The 22,185-nt window shown below is 42.0% G+C and overlaps 1 protein-coding gene across 5 annotated transcripts in view; it reads left to right on the top strand.

Annotated features, from left to right (window-relative positions):
• SLC2A12 (solute carrier family 2 member 12) overlaps positions 1–22,185 on the top strand; it is an 82,838-nt gene that overhangs the window by 28,242 nt on the left and 32,411 nt on the right. For 4 of the 5 annotated variants that reach the window (XM_055324694.1, XM_055324695.1, XM_055324691.1 and 1 more), the window contains exons 3-4: positions 10,568–10,690; positions 15,029–15,161. In XM_055324694.1, the coding sequence (XP_055180669.1) occupies positions 10,568–10,690; positions 15,029–15,161 (256 nt within the window). Of the gene's footprint in view, positions 1–10,567; positions 10,691–15,028; positions 15,162–16,438; positions 16,634–22,185 lie in introns of those variants that run through there. The other variant, XM_055324693.1, reaches the window with a different exon arrangement.

Genomic DNA, 22,185 nt, shown 5'->3' with positions numbered 1-22,185 from the left:
CCATAGTCTTCACCAGCTTGCTGAAGGATTCGTGGCCTAAAGAGGTTAGGAGCCTCTGCCCTCCATTTTTCAGTAACTAATACAAAAACTCTTCCATCAAATGAAATCAAGATATAGACTCCATTGCTTTTATTAGAGACCTTTATTAAACATTCGACTTTCTTTTTTTTTTAACATTCGACTTTCTATACCTCATTTTCCACTTCAAAAATATGTTCAAAAACTGTGTTTCTGGGGTGATCCTGATCATCACTTAGCTCTTTTTAATAGCTCCGTATTTGTCCATCATGGTTCAAACTTCAGGGTAGAACCAAGGATTCCTGACATTGTGAAGACTTAGAGCCACATGAAGATTTCTCTTCTACTCATGCTTCAAAAATAAAGCACTGATGAGCCCAAACCCAAGGCATGAAATTATTCTCTCATCAGTTCATTTGAGGTGATATTTGTATAGAAACCCAGCCCTTCTTAAATTAGCCACTATAACATAGAAAAATGTGTGTAGGTATTCTTTCAAGATCCAAACATTCCTGCGTTCATAAATTAAGGAACCTCCTTTCCCATCTCATGACTAGTATCTCTTCATGAAAGCAGATGGAAAGAATTTGTCCAACGTCACATGTCAAGTTCGGTAATGAGTCTGTAACGGTTATCCTTTAACTACCTCTGTATTCACTCATTCAAGCAGAACCTCACACTGTAGACTGAGTGACAGGTGCCACCAAACCAACTCCTCTAAGCTCTTTTACCAAATAGGCAGGAGTTCCAGCAAGAAAGCAATTTGGGGTGACCAAGAGGAGAGGGGAGAGGGAGGAAGCAATGGGGATTTGTTAATTCACTCACTTAATGCTCACCCATGATATACTGGGCCCAGTGCTAGGTGTGGTTAGCTGGGGACAGGTGAGTGAGGTCCACAGCTGCCCTCGTGGAGCCAGTGGTGACGATAGGCAATGAGCAAGAACATGAATACATGTATAATACAGTGTCAGGAGGAGAGAAGTATTCAACTCTAGGTGGAGATTAGAATGGTAAAGAAACAACAGGAAGGATAAATGAAGGAGCAGGTGTGGAGAAGGTCACATGGTCACAGAAGGCCTTCCTGGGGTGATGATGTTGGGCCAAGGCTTATATGAAGAAAGCAGTGTGAAGATCTGGGAGCAGAGAGTTTTAAGCAGGGTTGATGGCAGACCCAGTGGCCTTGAGGGGATGTGAGCTTGAAGGTTTAGTGGAATAGTAAGAAAGCCTGTAGAGGCTGTAACACCAAGTGTTTAAATTCAGACAGGCTTTGGCACCCAGCTATCTGGCTTCCACTCTCAGCTCCAGGGTGTAGAACTTTGGGCAAGTCAATTTCTCTCTTGAGGTTTCTTTTAGTTTCCTTATCTAGAAAATGAGGCAAATATGGTCTACTTCATAGTGGTGGGGCCAAATGAGGCAACCTGTATAAAATGTTCCTAGTTCAGTGCCTGGTGTGCAGTATGGACTCAGTACAGTTCTTAGTGTTAACAAATATCAGGTTCTGGTCTAGACATGAGATGAATAGTTCTGATAATGCCAGCACTGACCTCAGCAGGCATTTTGCTTAAGTCATGTCAGGACACACAGGACATGTTCCACGGCCCTATGTTGAATTGTAATGCCACGGTCCTCCTCACCTCCCTCCCATGCACCATTCCAGTTGGGTCAAGACTAAAAAGGATAGATCTATGTTTTAAAATATGGTTTAATTCTGGATTACCTACAGTGAAGAGATCTTCCTAGGGAACCAGGCAGGTTTTTCCATTGGGGTGTGAAAGGTATGATATAGGCTGAGCAATACCCAAATGTCTACTCTTCTAAGTCGGTGTAACTAATTTAGACTTTATGTCCTATGTGAATACAAACTATGTCTTTTTCACAGTTGTTTCCTCTAGCCTAACGTAGGGTCTGGCCCACAATAGGGGCTCAATAAATATTTGTTGAGTAAGTTAAAAAACGTCTCTAGAATACTCTCAGCTTCTGTGAGAGAAGGGGCAGCTCTCTCTCTCTCTCTCTAGTCTGGGGTTGATATATCCTGATCTTCTCTGGTATGTATGTGGGTCAGTACATAGGGAATCAGAAATGAATGATGGTATGTGGAATCCCATGCACATCTGACCAAAAATTGTATCTGAATAAAGCTACTCAATTGAGGACACAAGGCCATTTTCAATATTTGATGATCTAAGAAAGTTCATGTTTTAAATGTCCTAAAATTAAGGCCATTAAAAAATTTATAATGCTAAACAAAATATTCATTTCCAAATTTCTAGCCTTTCCCTTGAAAATAAATATTGAGATTAACAATATCATGGGATAATTTTTCCTACTTTGGTTTAGTAATTAGATGTATTTAAACTTGACTCTTTCTAAAAAGGACTTGAGACAATTCCTTCACAATTTTCCAAAAGAAATATGTGAAAATCTGAACCTGGTATTTGCGGTTTGTTTTTGCTTATTTAATTAACATTAGAGTTTACAGAAATATTTCAACGGATTATCTCAGACTTAACAGTCCCATTAAATCCCTCAAGATGTAAAGGGCAGTCCATAATTAGTAATAGTAATAAAAGATCTTTGTGGAAAAATCATACCATAGCTGTAAGTAATCAAACTCTGAAGAACTGCAAGCTGGCTAATATTTTATTCCACTTGCAAGTTAACAAGTTAGCCTTTCTCAGTTTTATGGATTTTGGAAAACAACATAAGACTTCTTGATCAGACAGGACAATTTATCACTCCCAGCAACAGCAATAGCTAGAGTATCAACATCGCATCATTCCCTCAAGCCCCAGTACCCACAGGGCAACATGAAGAGAACCAGATGACATGAGCACATATAACTGGCCATTTTTGAGAAGAGGATCGCCAAGCCTAGGGAACCCAAATCTTTTATAATAGACAGTAAGCCAGCCTGATTTCCTCTGTGGAAGAAGATATCTTTAATTTTTTGGGTAGTAAACAAGCCTTTCCTCCAGAGGAGACACTATCTCTGTCTTCTAAGGCTGTTTGTCATACAAAGAAAGCCCAAAACAAAAGCAGTCAGTGCTTTTGCTCATATGACACAAAGAACTGCAAGAGCCCCATGAAGAATTGTCTCTCAGGTCAAGAATCCTAAAAAGGCCACTTTTCTGTTTTAAATAAGAAACTCGAATTTTTTTAAGGTTCAAAAACTGTAGAGTCTAACTTTTTGTTTGGTTTAGTTTTATGGAGTTTAGCCAGCTTTTTGGAGCATGGGTATCAGTAGGAAGCATAAGACTCATCTGCCATACATTTAAATTTAGATTTTTATATCCAAATAACTCTAGCTCTTCAAAAAGAAATTGTTCATGTGATGTTTGCACAGCTAAAGATTTTGACATTCCAGGGATGTGAAACAGCAGGTTCTAATTTAGAAGTTTACTTAGCTGCTTTACTCCAGGAGATGCTGGGTTTAGAACAGAGAAGCTTACAAACCAGAAGTATATCTGATGTTTCAATAAAGATTCTGATAGTCTTCAGATTTCCTCCTAGATACTAGGTCTTTAATATTCAGAATCATCACAGTTAAAGGCATTTTTACTGGTCATCTTTTTTTTTTCTCTGTCATTATTCTTATGGGATAATCACAAAGCTTTAGAGAAAAGGCATGTTTATTAGACTTTAAACATGAGAATTTTAGTATCAACTGTAGCCATTAGTCAATCATATTCACACATTGGTTTGTGTTAAGTATAAGTTAGGTGGTAGGTATGTAAGCTTAAGATTTTTCACATTTTTTTCCTTTAAATCTCAGGTTTTAGTTATCACCAATATCCCCATCCATCCTGTTCTTTTTTTCCAATTAATGAAATTAAAGGCCATTTTAATTGATTAAAATGATGAGCTATTTGGCCCTCTGATGTTAATCATTAATATAATGCAAAATAAATAAAAATTAGTGTCTGAATAGTTTTATGCTAAGTTTGAAGGCAAGCAAAGGAGGAAAAACTTAAAGACATATGTGCCCTTACCTAATTAAATCCTAAAGTCCTCTTTGGAGTCAGATGATGCAACCCACCAGAACCTGACAGAACCAGTCTAAAAACTGCATTTTTGTAGGATGAGCACAACTCAACACACAGTGAAATGACACCATCAATTCCATTACTGTGGGCAATCGTTCACATAAAACAATAGAGTTGAACTTTCCTCACAGTCCTGTGCCCTTGAGAATTGTGAATTATCAGAATAGTAAAGACATTAAAGAAACAGACTAAGGTTTTAACACTATCTTAATAAACACAAGCATTCCTTTGTTACTTTATTGTTTTCCAGAACACAATGTTAAGAATTTTTCCAGGGAACATTAATAACATGAAAGACTATAATACCTTTCTGATTAAAGTCCAAAGCATCAATCATCAAAAAAGCACAAAATAACATATTACATCTGAAGCATGACATTCCAGTTCCAGTGTAAATTTAAAAAGGTTATTTTCTTGTAACTCCTTTTCTTTTTCATTTTGAATCCTAGTTCAGTGGTCTGAAATTGGGATATTCGTACTCCTCGGGGTTGATTTTGCAGAGTACTGCTTCAGTCATGCATCAAGGAAAATCAATTTCTTGATTTTTAGGAAAAATCTGTTGCCTAAAATTTCTTCTTTCTCATCTTCCTAGGAATAATTGTGCTTCCACTTTAAGTGGAAGAAAGTAAACCTGTTAACCCTCAGAAAACTTATTATGATGATACATGTCCCAAATTATAAAAAACCTCAGGAGCACTAATCCAAAAGATAATTGGAAATATTGGTGTAAGTGTGGTATGGAAAAATGACTCTAATGACTGGATAGTAATCCTTTCATAGGCCTACAATTGCCAACAATTTGCTTTCAACAAAATTAAAGGATGACCTACTAAGTGATCAGCTGATGTATCATTACAAATAACTTTTTTGTTGTTAATTCAAAAAACTGAGTGATATTTCTATTATAAAATTTCCTCAGTTCCCCATACTTTTTCATTATTCTTGAGAACAATAAATTTCATCTAAAGAGTAGAAATGTATCATGTTATTCTAGAAATGACACTCATCCACACATACATAATTTAAAAAAAAACTCCCTGTCCATTAAGAGAGATTTTTCAACAAATTTCACTTTTCATTTCTAATAGTTAATTCTAAAGATTTATAATATAGTTCTATAATTTTGATCCATTTTGTATTATTAATTGTATTAATAACTGAAAAAAATACCTAAAAGCTCTTAGGGGAAATTTTAAAAAAAGAACTAAAATTTCAGTTCAGTTTATGGTAATTTTTTTCAGAGCACTATGATGAAGTGATCAAGACTTTCAAGTTTAAAATGCATTGCAAAAGGATAAAATACTGAGTTCAAGGTGAAAAACAATATAAAACTTAAATATCTTATTCCTATATTTTTTAAATAGATGATGATGAATATCAGGTATGGTATTTCAGTTCTACTGGAAATATTTAAAGAGTGAGAAGTGCTCTCTTCTATATGTTTGAATTTATAATACAATAGAAGTTGTATTCTTTGCTGGCACCTGGGTGGCTCAGTTGGTTAAGCGTCTGCCTTCAGCTCAGGTCATGATCTCAGGGTCCTGGGATTGAGCCCAAGTCTGGTACTCTGCTCAGTAGGGAGTCTGCTTCTTCTCACTCTCCTCTATGCTCTCCCTCTCTTTCTCAAATAAATAAATAAATAGAATCTTTAAAGGAAATAAAAAGAAATTGCATTCTTTGCTATCATTTAAATTTACAGTGAAAAGAAAGTTTGATGTTGACTTATAAGTGAAAGAAGGTACTTAGTTTTAAAAATTATTTTAAAGGGACACTGGGTGGTTCAGTGCTTGAAGGTCTGCCTTTGGCCCAGGACATGATCCCGGAGTCCTGGGATCGAGTCCCACATCAGGCTCCCTGCATGGAGCCTGCTTCTCCATCTGCCTATGTCTCTACCTCCCTCTGTCTCTCATGAATAAATAAAATTAAAAAAAATCTTTTAAAAAAATAAAATAAAAATTATTTTTAAAGGCTACACAAGAAAGTTTAAAGTCTACTGCCAGCAGCTTTTTTTGTGAGCAGGTATCAGCTCACAAAAGAATGTCATCATTAATTCTGGCATTTTTTTTTAAACTGAGAGTTATTCCATTGACTTCAATTTTCCTTGAAATATGTCAAAAAAAAATCATTTCAGTTGGTGTTGACTAGAAATCATTAGGATAGAAAGATTGGGGAACATTAAGGTTTTGATTGCTTTTCTTGGTTTATTTAAGTACTAGAAGATAATATTCTTGAGTAAAATATTTGCTTTAGAAGAGGCCAGGCATGAGCAAAACTCAGAGAGATGAAGAGAAAGGGGAATATGAGAAATAAAAATAAAAACAAATGAAAGCTATTGCATCATCACTGATGTTGGAGACAGTGGCCCACAGTGGAGTGTCTTCTTTTAAAGAGCAGACCGTTCCCACTTAGGGAACATTTGAGGCCAGGATTTAAACCTCTGGTTGGAAGGAAATAGGTGTGTTTTCCTCTCATATTCACATTCAAGGGATCTCTTGGCAGACAGAGAGCTAGGTGTGCTGTGTGCTTTTTGCATACGCAATAAAAGCCGTGGGATTTGGCTTCACCTTTGCAAAGTATGGAACACGGACTCTTTGGCAAATCAAATCATTGAAAATTCTGCCTTCCGAGTTGCCAAGAATTTTCTGGTAAGAGTTTAAGATCTCCGTGAATCTTTCAAACCTGGAACTAGTATGCCAGGAAGTTTAGGAAGCACTCAACAGGGCAAGGTGAGGGCTAAAGTGACAGCCTCAGTGGCTCATATGGAGGGGGCAGGGGGGTAAGTGTGGCAGGTTATCTGTGGGAAGCCTAAGGCATCTCCATGGATTACCCCAACTAATGCAAGTCCATGTCCTCCATGGCACACAGAGACACCGCAACATATTTGTCCTTCATGGTCTTTTCATGATGCTTTGTGCAGCCATAAACCCTGTCTGCAGATTTCATCTGGATTAGGCAAGTCCTGATGGGCAGCCCTGTTACTTAATATCATGTGAGATACAAGTGTCAATACTTGTGGGCAAAGTGTGTCCCAGCAAGTCTAAACTTTCCTGTATCCTTGCAGCACAGAGAAGGCCTTAAAGATGTACAGACTTTGACATTAAAGGAGGTGGGATTGCTGAGGTAGTTGTGGAACGCAGGGGCAAAGGGTGGAAGAATGGAGGTCAAGGAGGATTGTTTCAGGGCCTGCCTAACAGTAGTGGTGGCACTCACTTGAGAGGAGTTCACTAGGTCTCTAATACTCTATGAATTCCTCATGAGCAAACAGCACAAGCATCGCCCCCCCCCCCCGCCCCCCCCCCCCCCCCCCCCGCCGTGGGTCTATCTTCAGGGCAGGGGAGAACAAGGACACCCGGAGCGAGCCACCTCTTCTTCTCTGTGGCATGTGGCATTAGATGACTTCCTCTGGGAGAGAAATGAGGCCATCCCATAAGAAAAAACATCAGTGATTTTCAGAAAACTTCTACTTGTCACTCTGAATATCAACATATTAAATCCCCCTGTGATAGTTTACATCTCTGTGCTCTTTACTTGTGAACTGAAACAGAGTTACTCCATTTTTTTCCTACTTTGAACGTTCCTAGCTCCTTTCTAGGGAACGGCTTTTGGCCTGTCAGATTTTGGCATCATCTTACTCCTAAGTCGGCCATGGAGAGAGACTCTTATTCTTTCAGTAAGTTTTATCTTGCTGCAAGGATCCTTTTTCAGAACTTCATTTCACTTTCTCGATTTGAAAATCTGTGAGTTTAGGGTGCTGATATCATTGTTAAAATAATATTCTCCTCGTTTTTGGCTTGACAGATTCTTATTGGGAGGTTGGATCATCCTTGTCAAAACCCTTGTCAACTGCTACAACACCCAGTTTGTCAATATTAGATAAACCAAAGAATCGATTCTTGAATTCTTTCTATCAGATCAAGAAAGAAGTAGAAGCTTTCTGCAATGATACATTATTTTTTGGAAATATCAGGTGCAAGGCTTTCCTAACAAAGTCTCATTAGAGATGGAGGGGAGTCTCTCAATGTTCAGTCCATTGCTCACTGATTAGTTCAATGAACCTGGCTCAGGTGCATGCCTAGGACAGGCTTTCAGCGTAGACTGTGGGTCCTTCTAGGCCAGCCTTTGACAATTCAGACTGAGTGCTCGTAACTAATGCTTTGTGAAACAGTCTCATTTTCTTGTTGGCGAGACCCACCATTTTCTGTAACGGCAGGATCAGTTCATTCTCATCTGACGCCATCATGAGTGTGATGGCCGCAGTGATGATTTACCAAAATCCCACCAAATAATTCCAAGAGGTGGTCATGGTGCAAGGTGAGGAAGGGAAGAAGAGGGTTTCAGAGGTGATGAAGTAGGGATGGAGGTAGATTAAGAAAACTTGTGATGGGGATCCCTGGGTGGCGCAGCGGTTTGACGCCTGCCTTTGGCCCAGGGCGCAATCCTGGAGACCCGGGATCGAATCCCACGTCGGGCTCCCGGTGCATGGAGCCTGCTTCTCCCTCTGCCTGTGTCTCTGCCCCTATCTCTCTCTCTCTCTCTCTCTGTGACTATCATAAATAAATAAAAATTAAAAAAAAAAAGAAAGAAAACCTGTGATGAAGGGAAGAAGAGGGTTTCAGAGGTGATGAAGTAGGGATGGAGGTAGATCAAAAAAACCTCTAAAGCTCATTTAGAAAAGAAAGAGTGACCCTTCCTCCACCTTCTTCCTCCTCATGGCTGCTAGAGCAAAAGGTGATGAGAAATCCTCCACAGCACTGTGACAAATACGGGCAGAAAGGGGAATAGGGGTCTGTGGCATAGATTATTTAACTTCAAAAACATTGGATTTACATAATTTTATCTTGTATTTGTCCAGGGGCAGGTCATTACAAAGGCTTCGCCAGAATTAATGCGACTGTCATTCTACCCAAAGCCACATCCCCAAGTCTCACAAAATTCAAGACAAGGTCACCTGAGCACTGCAGTGGTCTCATTAAGAGCCAAGTGATCTTACCAAGGAAATAATCTGCAAGAACCCAATACGGTTTTGGAAGGGGTAGGAAGTAGAGGGGACGGATACAGAATTTTAACTTTGAATTCCCTATTAATTAGAGCAATAATAAACATGTTCCTTTTGTTCCAATTATCTTCTATGCCCTAATGGTAACCCTATATGGATTCACTTGGAAGAGATCATCGAGGAAAAAAACAAGACAAAACTGTTTCTCCAGCCCTCTTCTAGAATTCAATTTATTTTTTCTTACTTTAAAGTAAGAACATTTACTATGAGCAGATGTTTTCTGTCCGGAGCCCAATCTCCTCTTGGGAGGCGAGTTGTTAAATTAGAGACACAGCTGACGGCTTGATTCCCACATAGGCAGCCCTGGTGGTGGGCGGCATGGGGACCCCTCCCCGACTTCTTGCATCCTCCCCGCTGCCTGCCCTAGGGTAGGCCCCCAGCTGGTCTGTATGTAACTGCTGGCTTTCCATCGCATGCTGACTTTGCCAGCAGTGAGCCAGTTCTGGGGCAGCCCCCACGTCCTTCTTTCTTCAGATCAAATGCTCATGCTCCACATTTACTTATTCACTAACAAATATTTATTGAGCTACCACCAAGAGAGCACCGTGATTAAAAAGCATAAGTTTCTCGGACTGACTGCCAGGGCTCAGTGCCACCCCTACTGCTTCTGAGCTCTGTGACCTTGGCAAATTATTAATGCTTTGAGCCTGAGTTTTATCTCCTCTAAAGAGGGATAGTAACAGTTCCTGTCTTATGAGATTTGGGGAGGATCGTTTGAGGTAAGATTCATAAAGTAGTCTGCCCTTTGCAAGAACTCGTAGCTATTTGATTGAGACAAGCCAGGTTTGATAGGCTGTGGGCAGAAGAGTGAGTTCTAGTCCCATCTGGCAGGCCCTGTAATGCTCCCTGTCACTCTCAGATAATAAAAAGTGCTCTGATTGGTTTTTGGGCCAAAAGAGTCTCCTTTCAGAAATTCAAACATGAAGTCACGTATCATAATCAAATTTGGAAGCTCTGTGTATGTCAGAGCCTCTGCCCGCTTGGCTGGCCTCTGGTCCGGAAGACCTTCTCCTGCCTTCCTGGCTCCATTTCCCACCCACTCGTTAGCTGTGATGCTGGACTTCTCCAAGTGAGGGGCCCCTCGAGCAGGTGGAGTCCTGGTGGGGCGCAGGCTTTGGGCTTGGCAGAAGCTTCTGGGTTGCTCCCCAGCAGGTGGCCCAGCCGCCGCCCCTCCCGCTGGCATTTTTCAGGCCTGGGTCACATACCAGTGCTTTTTTTTTTTTTGTTTCTGCCCCTACTTCCAGGATTACTGTCAGGCTCTGTCAGTGTTTCTCCTGAATCCTTTCTCCCTGGGCTGGAGACGGAGGAGGAAGCATATGAGGAAGGACACAGCCCGGCTCTCCAACCACAACCAGGCGGGGCTAGGGCAGGGGTCAGAGGGCTGGCCCTTGAATTCAATGGATTTTTGATCATTTTGCTGCCCCCCCACCCCATCTTCCCTTTCTTCTAGTGCCCTGGCTGCTACTGAGCGAGATTTTTCCTGGTGGAATTAGAGGACGAGCCATGGCTTTAACTTCTAGCATGAATTGGGGCATCAATCTCCTCATCTCTCTGACATTTCTGACTGTGACCGGTAAGGACTCGATGTTTTCCTCTAACACCCTTGTGCTCCTAAGACACATGTTAGGGAAGCACACTCACCTAAAAGACGTCTTACTCTGGACGTGTTCAAAACATTCAGAAGTAAAAAGAATGTACCTGATGTGCTGACCACCCAATTTAAAGTTATCATTCTTGTGCTTGCTTCAGCAGCACATAAAATAATCATTCTTTTTTTTTTTTTTTCAAAACTGGTTTTAAATACTCTTCAGGGTGGCAGGAAAGGGGACTGGGGTGAGAGCTTGTTACATGTGAATTTGGGGTTGGGGTGCCCCACCCCCTGCCCTGGGACAAGGGAGCAGAGTAGAGGCCCTCTCTGGAGGGTCCCAGGGCCAACTGGGAGCCCGCCCTCCCTAATGTTATCATTCTTAATTCATTTATAACCCCACCTGTTCTGTCTCCCAATTATTTTGAATCACATTTCAAACATGATGACATTTTGTCTATAAAATTTCCATGTGGACCTCTAAAAGATAAGACATTTAAAAACTATACCTGTGATATCATTATCAAGCCTAAATATATTAGTAGTAAACCCCTGGTATCAAATATCCAGTCTGTGTTCCCATTCTTCCAATTGTCTGATAATTATTTTTGTAGATTTTGCTTGAATCACCATCCCAAGACATAACTTACAGTTGATTGGCATGTCTCTTATAATGTTTAGGTTTCATCTCCATTTCTCCCTCTTCCTCCACAGCTTTATATATATATATAAAATATATATATATTAAAGATTTTATTTATTTATTCATGAAAGACAGAGAGAGAGAGGTGGAGACACAGGCAGAGGGAGAAGCAGGCTCCATTCAGGGAGCCCGATGTTGGACTCCATCCCAGGTCACCAGGATCAGGCCCTGGGCAGAAGGTGGCGCTAAACCGCTGAGCCCCCCCGGGGTTCGCCACAGCTTTGTATTTTTAACGAAGAAACTGGATTATCTGTTTCAGAGTTCGGTCCTTTGTGTTTCCAGTGAATTGCTGTTTAGATCTAGAGGCTTGAGCAGATTTAGATTTTCTCATTTGTTTGTAAACTCCTTTACAGATGATGGTGAGTCCTGCCACAGAGGCACATCATCTGTCTGTCTCCACTTGGTAATGGAGGCTTTTTCTGAAGATCATCACCCAGATCTGTTATTTTCATTCCATTGTTCCTTCTAAATTTTGATCAAAGCTACTTTTCTAAAGAGATGTTTCTTCTCCTTAGTGATTTGCCTGCCCTCATGTGTGAATCATAAAAAAGGCAAGAGAAAAGCTTAAAACATTTTTATTTTCCAGTTTTCCAAATAATGAGATAGTTCCCCAGTATCCTCCAAAATTGACCAATAGCTGTTTCCTTTCTTTCCTTTTTCCTTCATATATGTATATGATATAAATAATACATATATTAATTTGGAAAAGTGGATATATACTCAAAAAGGCATATATCTATATATAGCACTTCTGAATCTTGTCAACCACTTTTTTTTTTTTTTTTTTAGTATATCTACTTTTGGAAATTAACTTTTGGAGTTATTAAGCATGGCTTTACATAAAATTTTCAAATGTTTATGTCCCATTTTTAGAAATAGCTCAAGATTAAAGGAAATGAAAAAACTGCTCATCAGCACCAACCACACCTATTCTACTCAGATCATATGCAAGTCCTGTGCCTTTCACCTTTACAGAGACACATAGACACACACACACACACACACACACACACACACACACACACACACACGCTCTCTCTCTCATGTTTTTCCACATGGAGAAAGAGAAATATAAAAGAAAAAAATGAAGTGATCCCAGCATAATGTATGAACTTGATGAATCACTATGTTGTACACCTGAAACCAATGTAACATTGTGTGTCAACTGTGCTTATTTTTTTTAATTAAAAAATAGAACAAAGAATGGAAATGAGCAGGGTTGGAAAAAGAGGACACAAATCTCTGGGAAGGATAGCTAATGTAGAGGATGAACTAATGCACATCCAGAGGATCTCCTGCATTTAAAACAAATGTTGGGAAAGCATATTCACTTAAAAATCCTGGAATGAACCTGTAGATGACATTGCATTGGACTAAGCTTGAAATTCTTTTTTTTTTTTTTAAGATTTTATTTATTTATTCCTGAGACACACACACAGAGAGAGAGAGAGAGAGAGAGAGGCAGAGACACAGGCAGAGGGAGAAGCAGGCTCCATGCAGAGAGCCCGACGTGGGACTCGATCCTGGGTCTCCAGGATCACGCCCTGGGCAGAAGACAGCGCTAAACCGCTGAGCCCCCCAGGCTGCCCTAAGCTTGAAATTCGATACAGGTTTCTCCCACTATTTGAAAGTAGAGCGCCTCTAGGAAATCTTTCATAAGCCAAGATGGCTTGAAGCAGAGAAGTACCTACCAGTTCCTAAGAGCGAAAATCCTCTTTGGATTTCTCTCCTTTAGCAAAACCGGGTACTAACGTAGATCTTTCAGAAAAGCAAAGTGGCATAATGCAAACTTGTCCAAGAGCAGGGAAACCTGTAGTTACTTTCAAAAATCAGTTTTCCAAGTAAAAGAGGTACGTAAGGGTTCTGCTTGGCAGCAAGCCCTTGGACACCAGCCCTTTTAGTGTGACTTCAGCAATGTCCATAAAAGCAGAGTGTTCTGGGGAAACCAATTCACTGGGCAGTGGCCATGATACAGTTGGATTGAGCTCAGCTCTGAGTAAAGTGTTTTAAGAGGACTGCTTAAAAATTGTAAGAGGGTTGCCATGTGTCCGTCCTGGGAGGGCACCTGGAAGCTATGCAACCTGTGGTCTGTGCAGAACGGTTGCAAAAGTTGCAAGAGTTCAGGGTGTTTGGGGCAAGGAGATGCCCAGGAGAGCGGTAGGGGTGCAGGCAGGGATGTGCGCAGCTGTTGTGCTGGTATGAAGGGATGGAGAATGGACCCAGGGAGCGAGGCACAACCTCGGAGTGGAGGCTCCTGAAAGGGACACTTAGACTTCAGGATGGGTGAGGAAGGCCTCTGTAAGGGGTAAGGGCCGCCCACCACGCACTGAGAGTCTCTGAAAGGGGTGAGCTCCCCGTTACTGCAAGTACTCAAACAGGACAAGTTCCATGAAATGACCCTTCATTGTAGGGTTTTTTGTTTTTTTTTGTTTTTTGTTTTTATCCTCCACTTTCTATATTCTGGGTTTCTGTCCCACAGAGGAAAGGAGGACCGTTGCACCAAGCACGTTATTAGGCACTCACCTGGGCAAAAGACTGCCAGCCCCAAGAGGAGCACAGAGGGACGGGGCTTGAGTGATCACCGCGCTGTAGCGCTGCCCGCCCTCGGCGGCGCTGGGCCCTGGGCCGGGACCCCTCCGGCGCCCTGCGGAAAGGAAATGCCGCCGCCATAAAGTGATTTATTTGAATCAGGGTGAGGAAGAGTGAGCTCATTTCAAGAAAAGTGCGTCTGTGTACCTGTCTTTAAAAACGCCCACCAGGGGATCCCTGGGTGGCGCAGCGGTTTGGCGCCTGCCTTTGGCCCAGGGCCCGATCCTGGAGACCCGGGATCGAATCCCACGTCGGGCTCCCGGTGCATGGAGCCTGCTTCTCCCTCTGCCTATGTCTCTGCCTCTCTCTCTCTCTCTCTCTGTGACTATCATAAGTAAATAAAAATTAAAAAAAAAAAAAAACATTTAAAAAATAAAAAATAAAAAAAAAATAAAAACGCCCACCAGCTAGGAAGCAAGCTGCTCCAGCCACGACTCCGAGAGGGGAATGGGAGGAAGAGGAGCCAGAGGAGATAGTTTACCTTCTGCTTTCTAGGTTTCTCTGTCATTTGAGGTCTTTTTTTTTTTTTTTTCCCATGAGCATGATCTTGCCATTTTGAAAAAGAAAAGCAGCCTCACCAAGAAGATGGCATTGGGTTTAAATTGTGATAGTCACAAGGCTTGAACAGAGAAAGCTGGAGGAGTTTGTAAAAGGGAGACTTACAGAGGTTGGCCATATTTTTGATTTGTGGTTGCTGTTTCCAGGATACGACCACCAGGTTTGAAAATCACAGGTTTTGGGGCAGCCTGGGTGGCTCAGCGGTTTAGCGCCTGCCTTTGGCCCAGGGCATGATCCTGGAGCCACGAGATCGAGTCCCACGTCCGGATCCCTGCATGGAGCCTGCTTCTCCCTCTGCCTGTGTCTCTGCCTCTTTCTCTCTGGATCTCTCATGAATAAATAAATAACATATTAAAAAAAAAAAAGAAAGAAAGAAAATCACAGGTTTTTATACATGCCCTAAGAAGCAGCTGCCCACAGATGGGGTCAAAGCAACACAAAGCACATTTTTAATCGGTCTCTTTTGTCCTTTGTAGATCTCATTGGCTTGCCGTGGGTGTGCTTTATATATACAATCATGAGCTTAGCATCCCTGGTTTTTGTTGTTGTGTTTATACCTGAGACAAAGGGATGCTCTTTGGAACAAATATCAGTGGAGCTGGCAAAAGCGTAAGTATTATGTGCGTGCTTTCTGAACGACGCTCTGGTCAAAAAATGCAGCTTTTATATACAACTGAATAATAATCCGAGATCTGAAATTATTTCAAGATATTACCTTTCTTGAGAAACTATCTCAAAACACAAATCCAGTTTTTATGCCCCGTGTTGAATCTGGGTGACTAAGCTAAGGAATTAGAAAAACCGGTGCTTTCTAACAGGTGAACCTCTCAAAGCTCTTTTCAGTAATGTTCAAAGAACCCCTCTCGTCTCTCTAGGTTCCCCATGCAGGAGGGTTTGTTTGTTTGTTTGTTTGTTTGTTTGGGGTTGCAGGTAAGTCTTGGAATGTCTTGCACACCTTGTGCCAGAGCCATGAGCTTCTACCTCTATCACACGTGTAGGTTGTCTGTAAACCCTAAACACCAGCTAAGGCTGTGATTATCAGGAATACCCTTGGGTTTAAGTCACTGCAATTATTCCAAATATGGCATAATCAAAATGAGCTAAGGAAAAGTTTCTCCTATGGGTAGCATCTGGAAACTGGTTCAATACATTTTACACAGAGAGATTGTTTAAACAGCTTAACTTAGATGTGGGCTCTAGAAAACTCTTTCCTCTTGGTAACAGAACTCAGAGAGCTCTAACTGCTGAACTGCGGGGAAGGAGGCGGTACACAGAGGCCCAGAATGAAGGGAAACTTGTTCCTCTTCCTAGGATTAAATCATTATGCTTGAACATGTAGGGGTAGTCGCTCTAACATTTTAATACAATGGGAGAGTACTACTTATTCATAGTTTATGAATTTCTTCTAAAAATACCTTCAGTTCACTGGAGACAAATGTATGATTGCTACAGGAACTGTGGGCACAGCGATTCTTCAGCGTTTATCTGAGGGAAGAATAAACCTGAGAGGTGATTCGATGGTAGCTATACATGTGCATATTTATTTATAGTGGGATTTGGAAAACTTTCACTTTGTATATTTTACACACTTTTGGGTGGTTTGCAGTTTTAAAATATTTCACGTTAACAAGCCCCAAGACTTTTCTCTTAATTCAAGCTGTAAGTTAAATATCAAATTGTAGGGTTAATTTTTAATTATAGATAAATCCCTGTTTCTTAAAAATACAATGAAAATGAAAATTATTTATTTACAAGGAAATATAATTGTCAGGAAGGGTGGCCATCCCCTTGGCCTGATCCGCACATTGCTTGGCTCTATGCAAGCTGAAGCCAACTGACGAGATTTCTTGGAGAGCACAGAATCTGAACGAGACTATTAATTACAGATACAGGATTCAAATAACCAACAGCCTCAGGCCTTGGTGACTCTATGCATTCATCTGGAAGCTTGATTCAGCTTCAAGGCCTTTTACGGGACACAGATGCCAGGACACGGAAGACCTCCAAATCCAGTGGTCATTCTTCCTCTCTCATTCTGCCCTGTCACCTGTTTCACACTGGTTGTCTGTTTAGGTGTGACGCACCATCCCCAAACGTCATGGCTTAAAATACACTACTGCCCCCATTCCCCAGGATTCTTTGGTGACCGCGCCTGTTACCTCTGGGTGTGCTCATGCGCCTACGTGGGTGGGAGAGACAGTTGGACTGGGCAGTATGAGAGCCTCACCTGCGTGGATGAGACGGGTGCTGCTCAGTGGGGAGCTTCTCTTGTCCATGTGCTGCCTTGGCCTCCAGCAGGCTCATGTGGCTTCCTCATGTGGCAGACTCAGGGCAGCCTTCCAAGGCATGGAAGCAGGAGCTATTAGGCTCTGTAAAGTGTATGTTCTAGAAGTCACACTGCAGTACCCCCTTTACTTTCTCACATCCTACAAGTACATTCTACAGCCCAGAATCAAGGGGTATACAAACTGACTTAATCTCTTGATGAGATGAAGGACACAGAATTTTTTTTTTTAAATCACATTTAATCCACCACGCCTACTCTATCTTGAAATCCTCTTTTAGCTCCTATGAAACAATTTTCTTCCCTAGAATCCCTCCTAGTTCACTGGCACTTATCTCTTTATCTCTGCTTCTATTCCTACATAGAGTTATCATTGAAGATTTAACCTGACATCCTTATGCCTTAAAAGATGATGCAAATCCTCATCTTTGAAGCCCTGCATAAGCTTAGTCCTGGAGAACATTCCTTTCTCCTGGATTTTTAACATTTTCCAGTCCCATTTTCTTCTATACTGCTTAGCTAAAACCCTAGTGGTTTCACCTCCTTAACTAAATCATAAGGTTTTGGTTTCCAGGAATGGCCTCTGCTTATTATCCTTCGTATGGAACCTCTATACCGTGCCTAGCATAATACTGATTCCCAGCAGGTGATTTAAAAGTATCCACTGTTTCATTTGATAACTTGTGAGCAAGGCCAATGCCGAACTCATTGTGTGTGGGGATTAGATTGCGGGTAACGGTATAAAGCACAAGTTTTGATCCATGGGTCACAGGATGTAATTTAATTTATGGTCTAATATATCCTATGCAACGGGAGGAGGAACAGGTGTGTGGTCCATAGGAGAGACATACTGGCTATACCACACTACTCCCTTCCTCCACTTCAGAAATTATTTATTCAACTCTTGTCTGACTGCCTCCTGGGCACTGGACACTGTACTAAGAAAGAACTGAGGATACAGGAGACCAAGAATGCATAGCTTCTTTACTTTGAGAGATAGGTAAGAAAACAGACCATTGCAAATATTTACCATTGTTGGCAAACACAAAGGAAAATCTCATGTATTGGAGGATTTCATTTATAAGATCTTCCTGAAAGAGGTAATACCATAGCAGAATCCTGAAGGAGTTATCTGGGCAGAGAGGAGTATGTGGGAGTCAGAGAAGACGCACACGTAGAGGACAGTATACTCACTGGTGTGATATGAAGAGGGCAGATTCCAGGTTGGGGATTGAGAGATGAGTCCAGAGTAGAGGGCAGAGAGGGAAGGGTCTCATCCATCTTGGTAAACAGTTTGGATTTTTTTTTTTTTTAACAGTTTGGATTTTATGCTGAGGGCAGCGGGGCATGTTTAAAACAATAGAGCAGGGGAGAAAAGTTACCCGATTTTCAAAGGAAGACTTCAGCAAAATATAGAGAGGGGAAGAGGGTGCTGCTGAATGAGGGAGACCCATGGGAGTGTATTGAAGAAATCATATAGAAGACGATGGGGCTAGGGGGATCCCTGGGTGGCTCAGCGGTTTAACGCCTGCCTTCCGCTCAGGGCGTGATCCTGGAGGCCCGGTGTCAAGTCCCGCATCAGGCTCCCTGCATGGAGCCTGCTTCTCCCTCTGCCTGTGTCTCTGCCTTTCTCTGTGTGTCTCTCATGAATGAATAAATAAAATCTTTTTTTTTAAAAAAAAGGAGACTATGGGGGCTGGATGGCATGCAGGGATGGGGTGAAGCTACATGGAGCTGGACTGGAAAAGATGATTGAGGGGAAAAGGAGACAATTGGGATCTTTCTCGGGTCCACCTTGTGCATTGTATGCACTTTTAAACTATCTGTTTATTAGTTGGGGGAGTGAAATGCCTTTAAAAATAAAGGTTTGTTAAAATTCTTGTGAACAACACTAACTACAACGTGGAGGCAGGGAGAAAGCAATTATGAATGAGCTGAACAAAACTAAGGACCTACTCTGTCATTGCTCTTGATTGAATTCTTTTTTAAAAAGCCTAACTTGGAAGTGGAATGGATAGTCTGGATGAGTTAAGGTTAAGAATCCTTTAGATCTGTTTTTCACGTGGGGCTGTCGGAATGTATCAGGTTGCAAACCAAACAAAAACTTGAGGACAAAACTCAAGAAAAGCCCATCTTTATATCTAGTAGACACCTAGAATAAGGCATTCCCTAGCAACCTATGATTTGGCTATCTAAAACGCAGCAAAATTTATTCAGAATCGGGGTGGGGAAGGCATCTGTCTAAATTAGTAAAACTCTGAGTTATGAAATGTTTTTGAAAGAATCCCATTTCGTTTACTGTTGAGTCATGCACTCGTTGGAGTCATAAATCCAAACCTCAAGTTATAAACTGCAAAGTAAGGGAATCACAAAAGCCAAAGTACTGGCAACCCTAGACAGACCACATGAGTGCTGGGTTTTGAAGAACAGGAGTAGATAGGGGGTCCAATACAGAGAAAAGATAGGGGGGCAACATAATCCTGCAGGTGCAACTCCCAGCAGCAGTGAAGGCACCTGCCAGGCGTGCTGCGAGGGCAGAGAGGAAACCTTGGCTCCTATTCCTCTAGTGCTGCAGGCTCTGGGGTTGTCTCGGCTTGAAGCAGCCGGTTGGCAGAGGCTTTTAAAGTGAAGATGTGAGCAGCCTGAACGGTGTCAACTGGCCATAGTATGTGTAGAATGTGTATGTTAAAACAAGGTTCCCCGGAGGGAAATGTCAGGGACAAAAATACACAAGAAGCCCAACGACGTAGCGGTATCGAGAAGTTGTCCAAGCAGCCGAGTCGGTGCCGGCGCGGAGCGGAGGTGAGCTCGCTGGCAGCGTTCAGGGAAGTCCTCTCAAATTTAGAAGTCAATGAAGAGAGTGAACCCAGTTTTGTCACCAGGGAAAGAGGGTCCTGGCGAGTATATCCTGACAGCTGTCTGAGGAGGGAGAAAGGGAACGATTTCTAGTGTGAAAAATCCACTTCGAAGTTGGTACTGTATGCTGCTGGGCATTTTCCTTTCTTTCTCACGTTTGGCGACGGGTTCTTGTACTTCCAAGTCTGCAAGGCTGAGAAGACAAATATCCTTCCAGGGTTGTTAAGTTTCTTATAAAATAAACAGTGACTCAGCTGAGAGGTCAGAAAAGATTTCAGCAATAATGTAATTTGAAAGGAGTTTATCTCGAGCTTCTGCCCTGCCAGCTACAAACTCAAAATGGGATGTTTGCCATATTTGCTATTTCAGCTGTGACTTGTATGCTTCTCCGTTTAAGTGGAAACAGAGAGAAAATGAACAAGTTACTGTTTTGGAAATATTTTAGTTCTGAGACTTAGTTTAGCTTTCACTTCTATGGCTTATTGTATGTGGGCATTCATTCCTTCTTTCACCCAAACTCACTTGTTCCATGAATATTTCCTGAACATCTACTATGTGCCAGGCACTCACTGTTCAAGGTCTGACATTACTCAGAGAGCAAAAATGCCTCGAGAATTAAGACACCCGATGATAAGACAGGCAGTGATTTGGGGGCTACTTTTGTGTGGGTGATCTAAGAATGTGATTCTGAGAGGTGACGCTTAAGGTAAAATCCGGATGATAATAAGGAGCCAGCAAAGATAGGGAAAGGAGAATTGGGATGGAGAGAACAGCTAGTGCAAAGGCTAGTCCGAAACACACTTGACCTGTTCTTGTTCCAGGAACAGCAAGGAATCTGTGAGATTTAGTTAGGAAGTCAGTGGAGACTAGCGTGCAGAGCCCTGCAGGCCTAGAAAGTTTGGATTTCATTCTTTCTTTTTTAAGATTTTATTTATCTATTTGAGAGAGAGAGAGAGAGAGAGAGATCAAGAGACAGCAGGAGAAGGGGGAGGGCAGAGGGAGAGGGGAGAGCGGCAGACACTTGCCACACTAAGCCACCCAGGTGCCCCTTGGATTTCATTCTAAGTGCAATGGGAAGCAACTAAAACATCTTAGGAGGGAGTGGTGCGAGCTGATTCACATTTTGAGGTGTGCCGAGTGAGCCTCTGCAGCCACACAGTGAACGTGGCTGAGAAAGCACATAAGCACAGCGTTGGGTTTTTGTCATTTTAAATCAGGATTCTTGGGGGTGCCTGCTAACTGCCTGTCTCCCAGACAACTGCTCCATACCACTTTCTCTCTCTGGAAACCTACCCCCTTCCTTTGCCCTGCTCACTCCCACTGCTGGCCTTGTATCTGGCTTCGTGGAGGGAATGGACACATTTCCATAACCTTACACACCAAGCCACACACACTAGTGTTTGTATCTAACTACACCATCATCCCTCTGGGTTCTCTCTCTTAGCTCCATCATTCCTATGTTACGTTCTCATCAATTCTCCAACAGTTTTCTCTGCTCACCCCTGTGTCACGCACATTTTACCTAACTGGATCTCAACTTCTCCCCAGCATGGAAACCTTGTATGATTTTTTCCCCCATCTGAAAAAAAGATGGTCTTAATTCCATTTTCCTCTTTGACTTATGCTGTTTCTCTGCTACCATTTATAGCAAAGTTCTAGAATGAATATACATGGGCATCAGTTCCTCTTTTCCCGTTCTCTCATGAACCTGCTCCAGTGAGACTTTAATGGCCACCACTCTAGTGAAACTGATCTTTCTAACATCCCACTGACTGCTATATTGCCAAACCCAGGGGTCAATGCTCATTCTTCATCTTAATGGCTAGCATGGCCACCATCTCCAGATCTGGACCGAGGTGAGCATACCCTCCTTCCTGAAATAATTCCTTCCCTGCCTTTGGGGACCTGCCTCCTGGTTGTCTGCTATCAGCCGCTCTGTCAACATCTGCTGGTTCCATCTTGGAAAGCCACTATTTTAAAGAATTCATGCCCTAAGACTTAGTTCTCAGACTACTTCTCTATCAGCCTTACTGGCTTATTGATCTCCAATAAAGTTCTTCAACGAATGAATGAATGACTTCAATATAAGAGTAAGGCAGTGAAGTCGTCAAGATGACACTTGAATTTTTAGCTTGAGAAATTGCATGGCTGGTTAAGATAAGGCAGCCAGAAAGAGACCTAGGTTTCAGGGATGGAGAGATGTTTTAGATCCATTCATTTTGAGATGTCCGTTAGGCATCAGGTAGATGTACCGTGAGTCAGCCACTGGATATATAACAAGTCTGAGATGCTGGAGACCCTCAGGGATAGGGTCAGACTGTGGAGGCCATGACTTTGTAGGCAGTGTTTAGGCTGTGGAGTAGATGACATCTAGTCGGAGGGTAGAGGGAAGGGAATGAGGTCCAGGTTTAGGCTGTGGAGTAGATGACATCTAGTCGGAGGGTAGAGGGAAGGGAATGAGGTCCAGGACCAAGCCCTGGGTTAATCCAACAT

The sequence above is a fragment of the Nyctereutes procyonoides genome, unplaced genomic scaffold, assembly GCF_905146905.1.
Source record: "Nyctereutes procyonoides isolate TBG_1078 unplaced genomic scaffold, NYPRO_anot_genome, whole genome shotgun sequence".
Classification (NCBI taxonomy): domain Eukaryota; kingdom Metazoa; phylum Chordata; class Mammalia; order Carnivora; family Canidae; genus Nyctereutes; species Nyctereutes procyonoides.
This window is presented reverse-complemented; position numbering and strand designations above follow the sequence as displayed.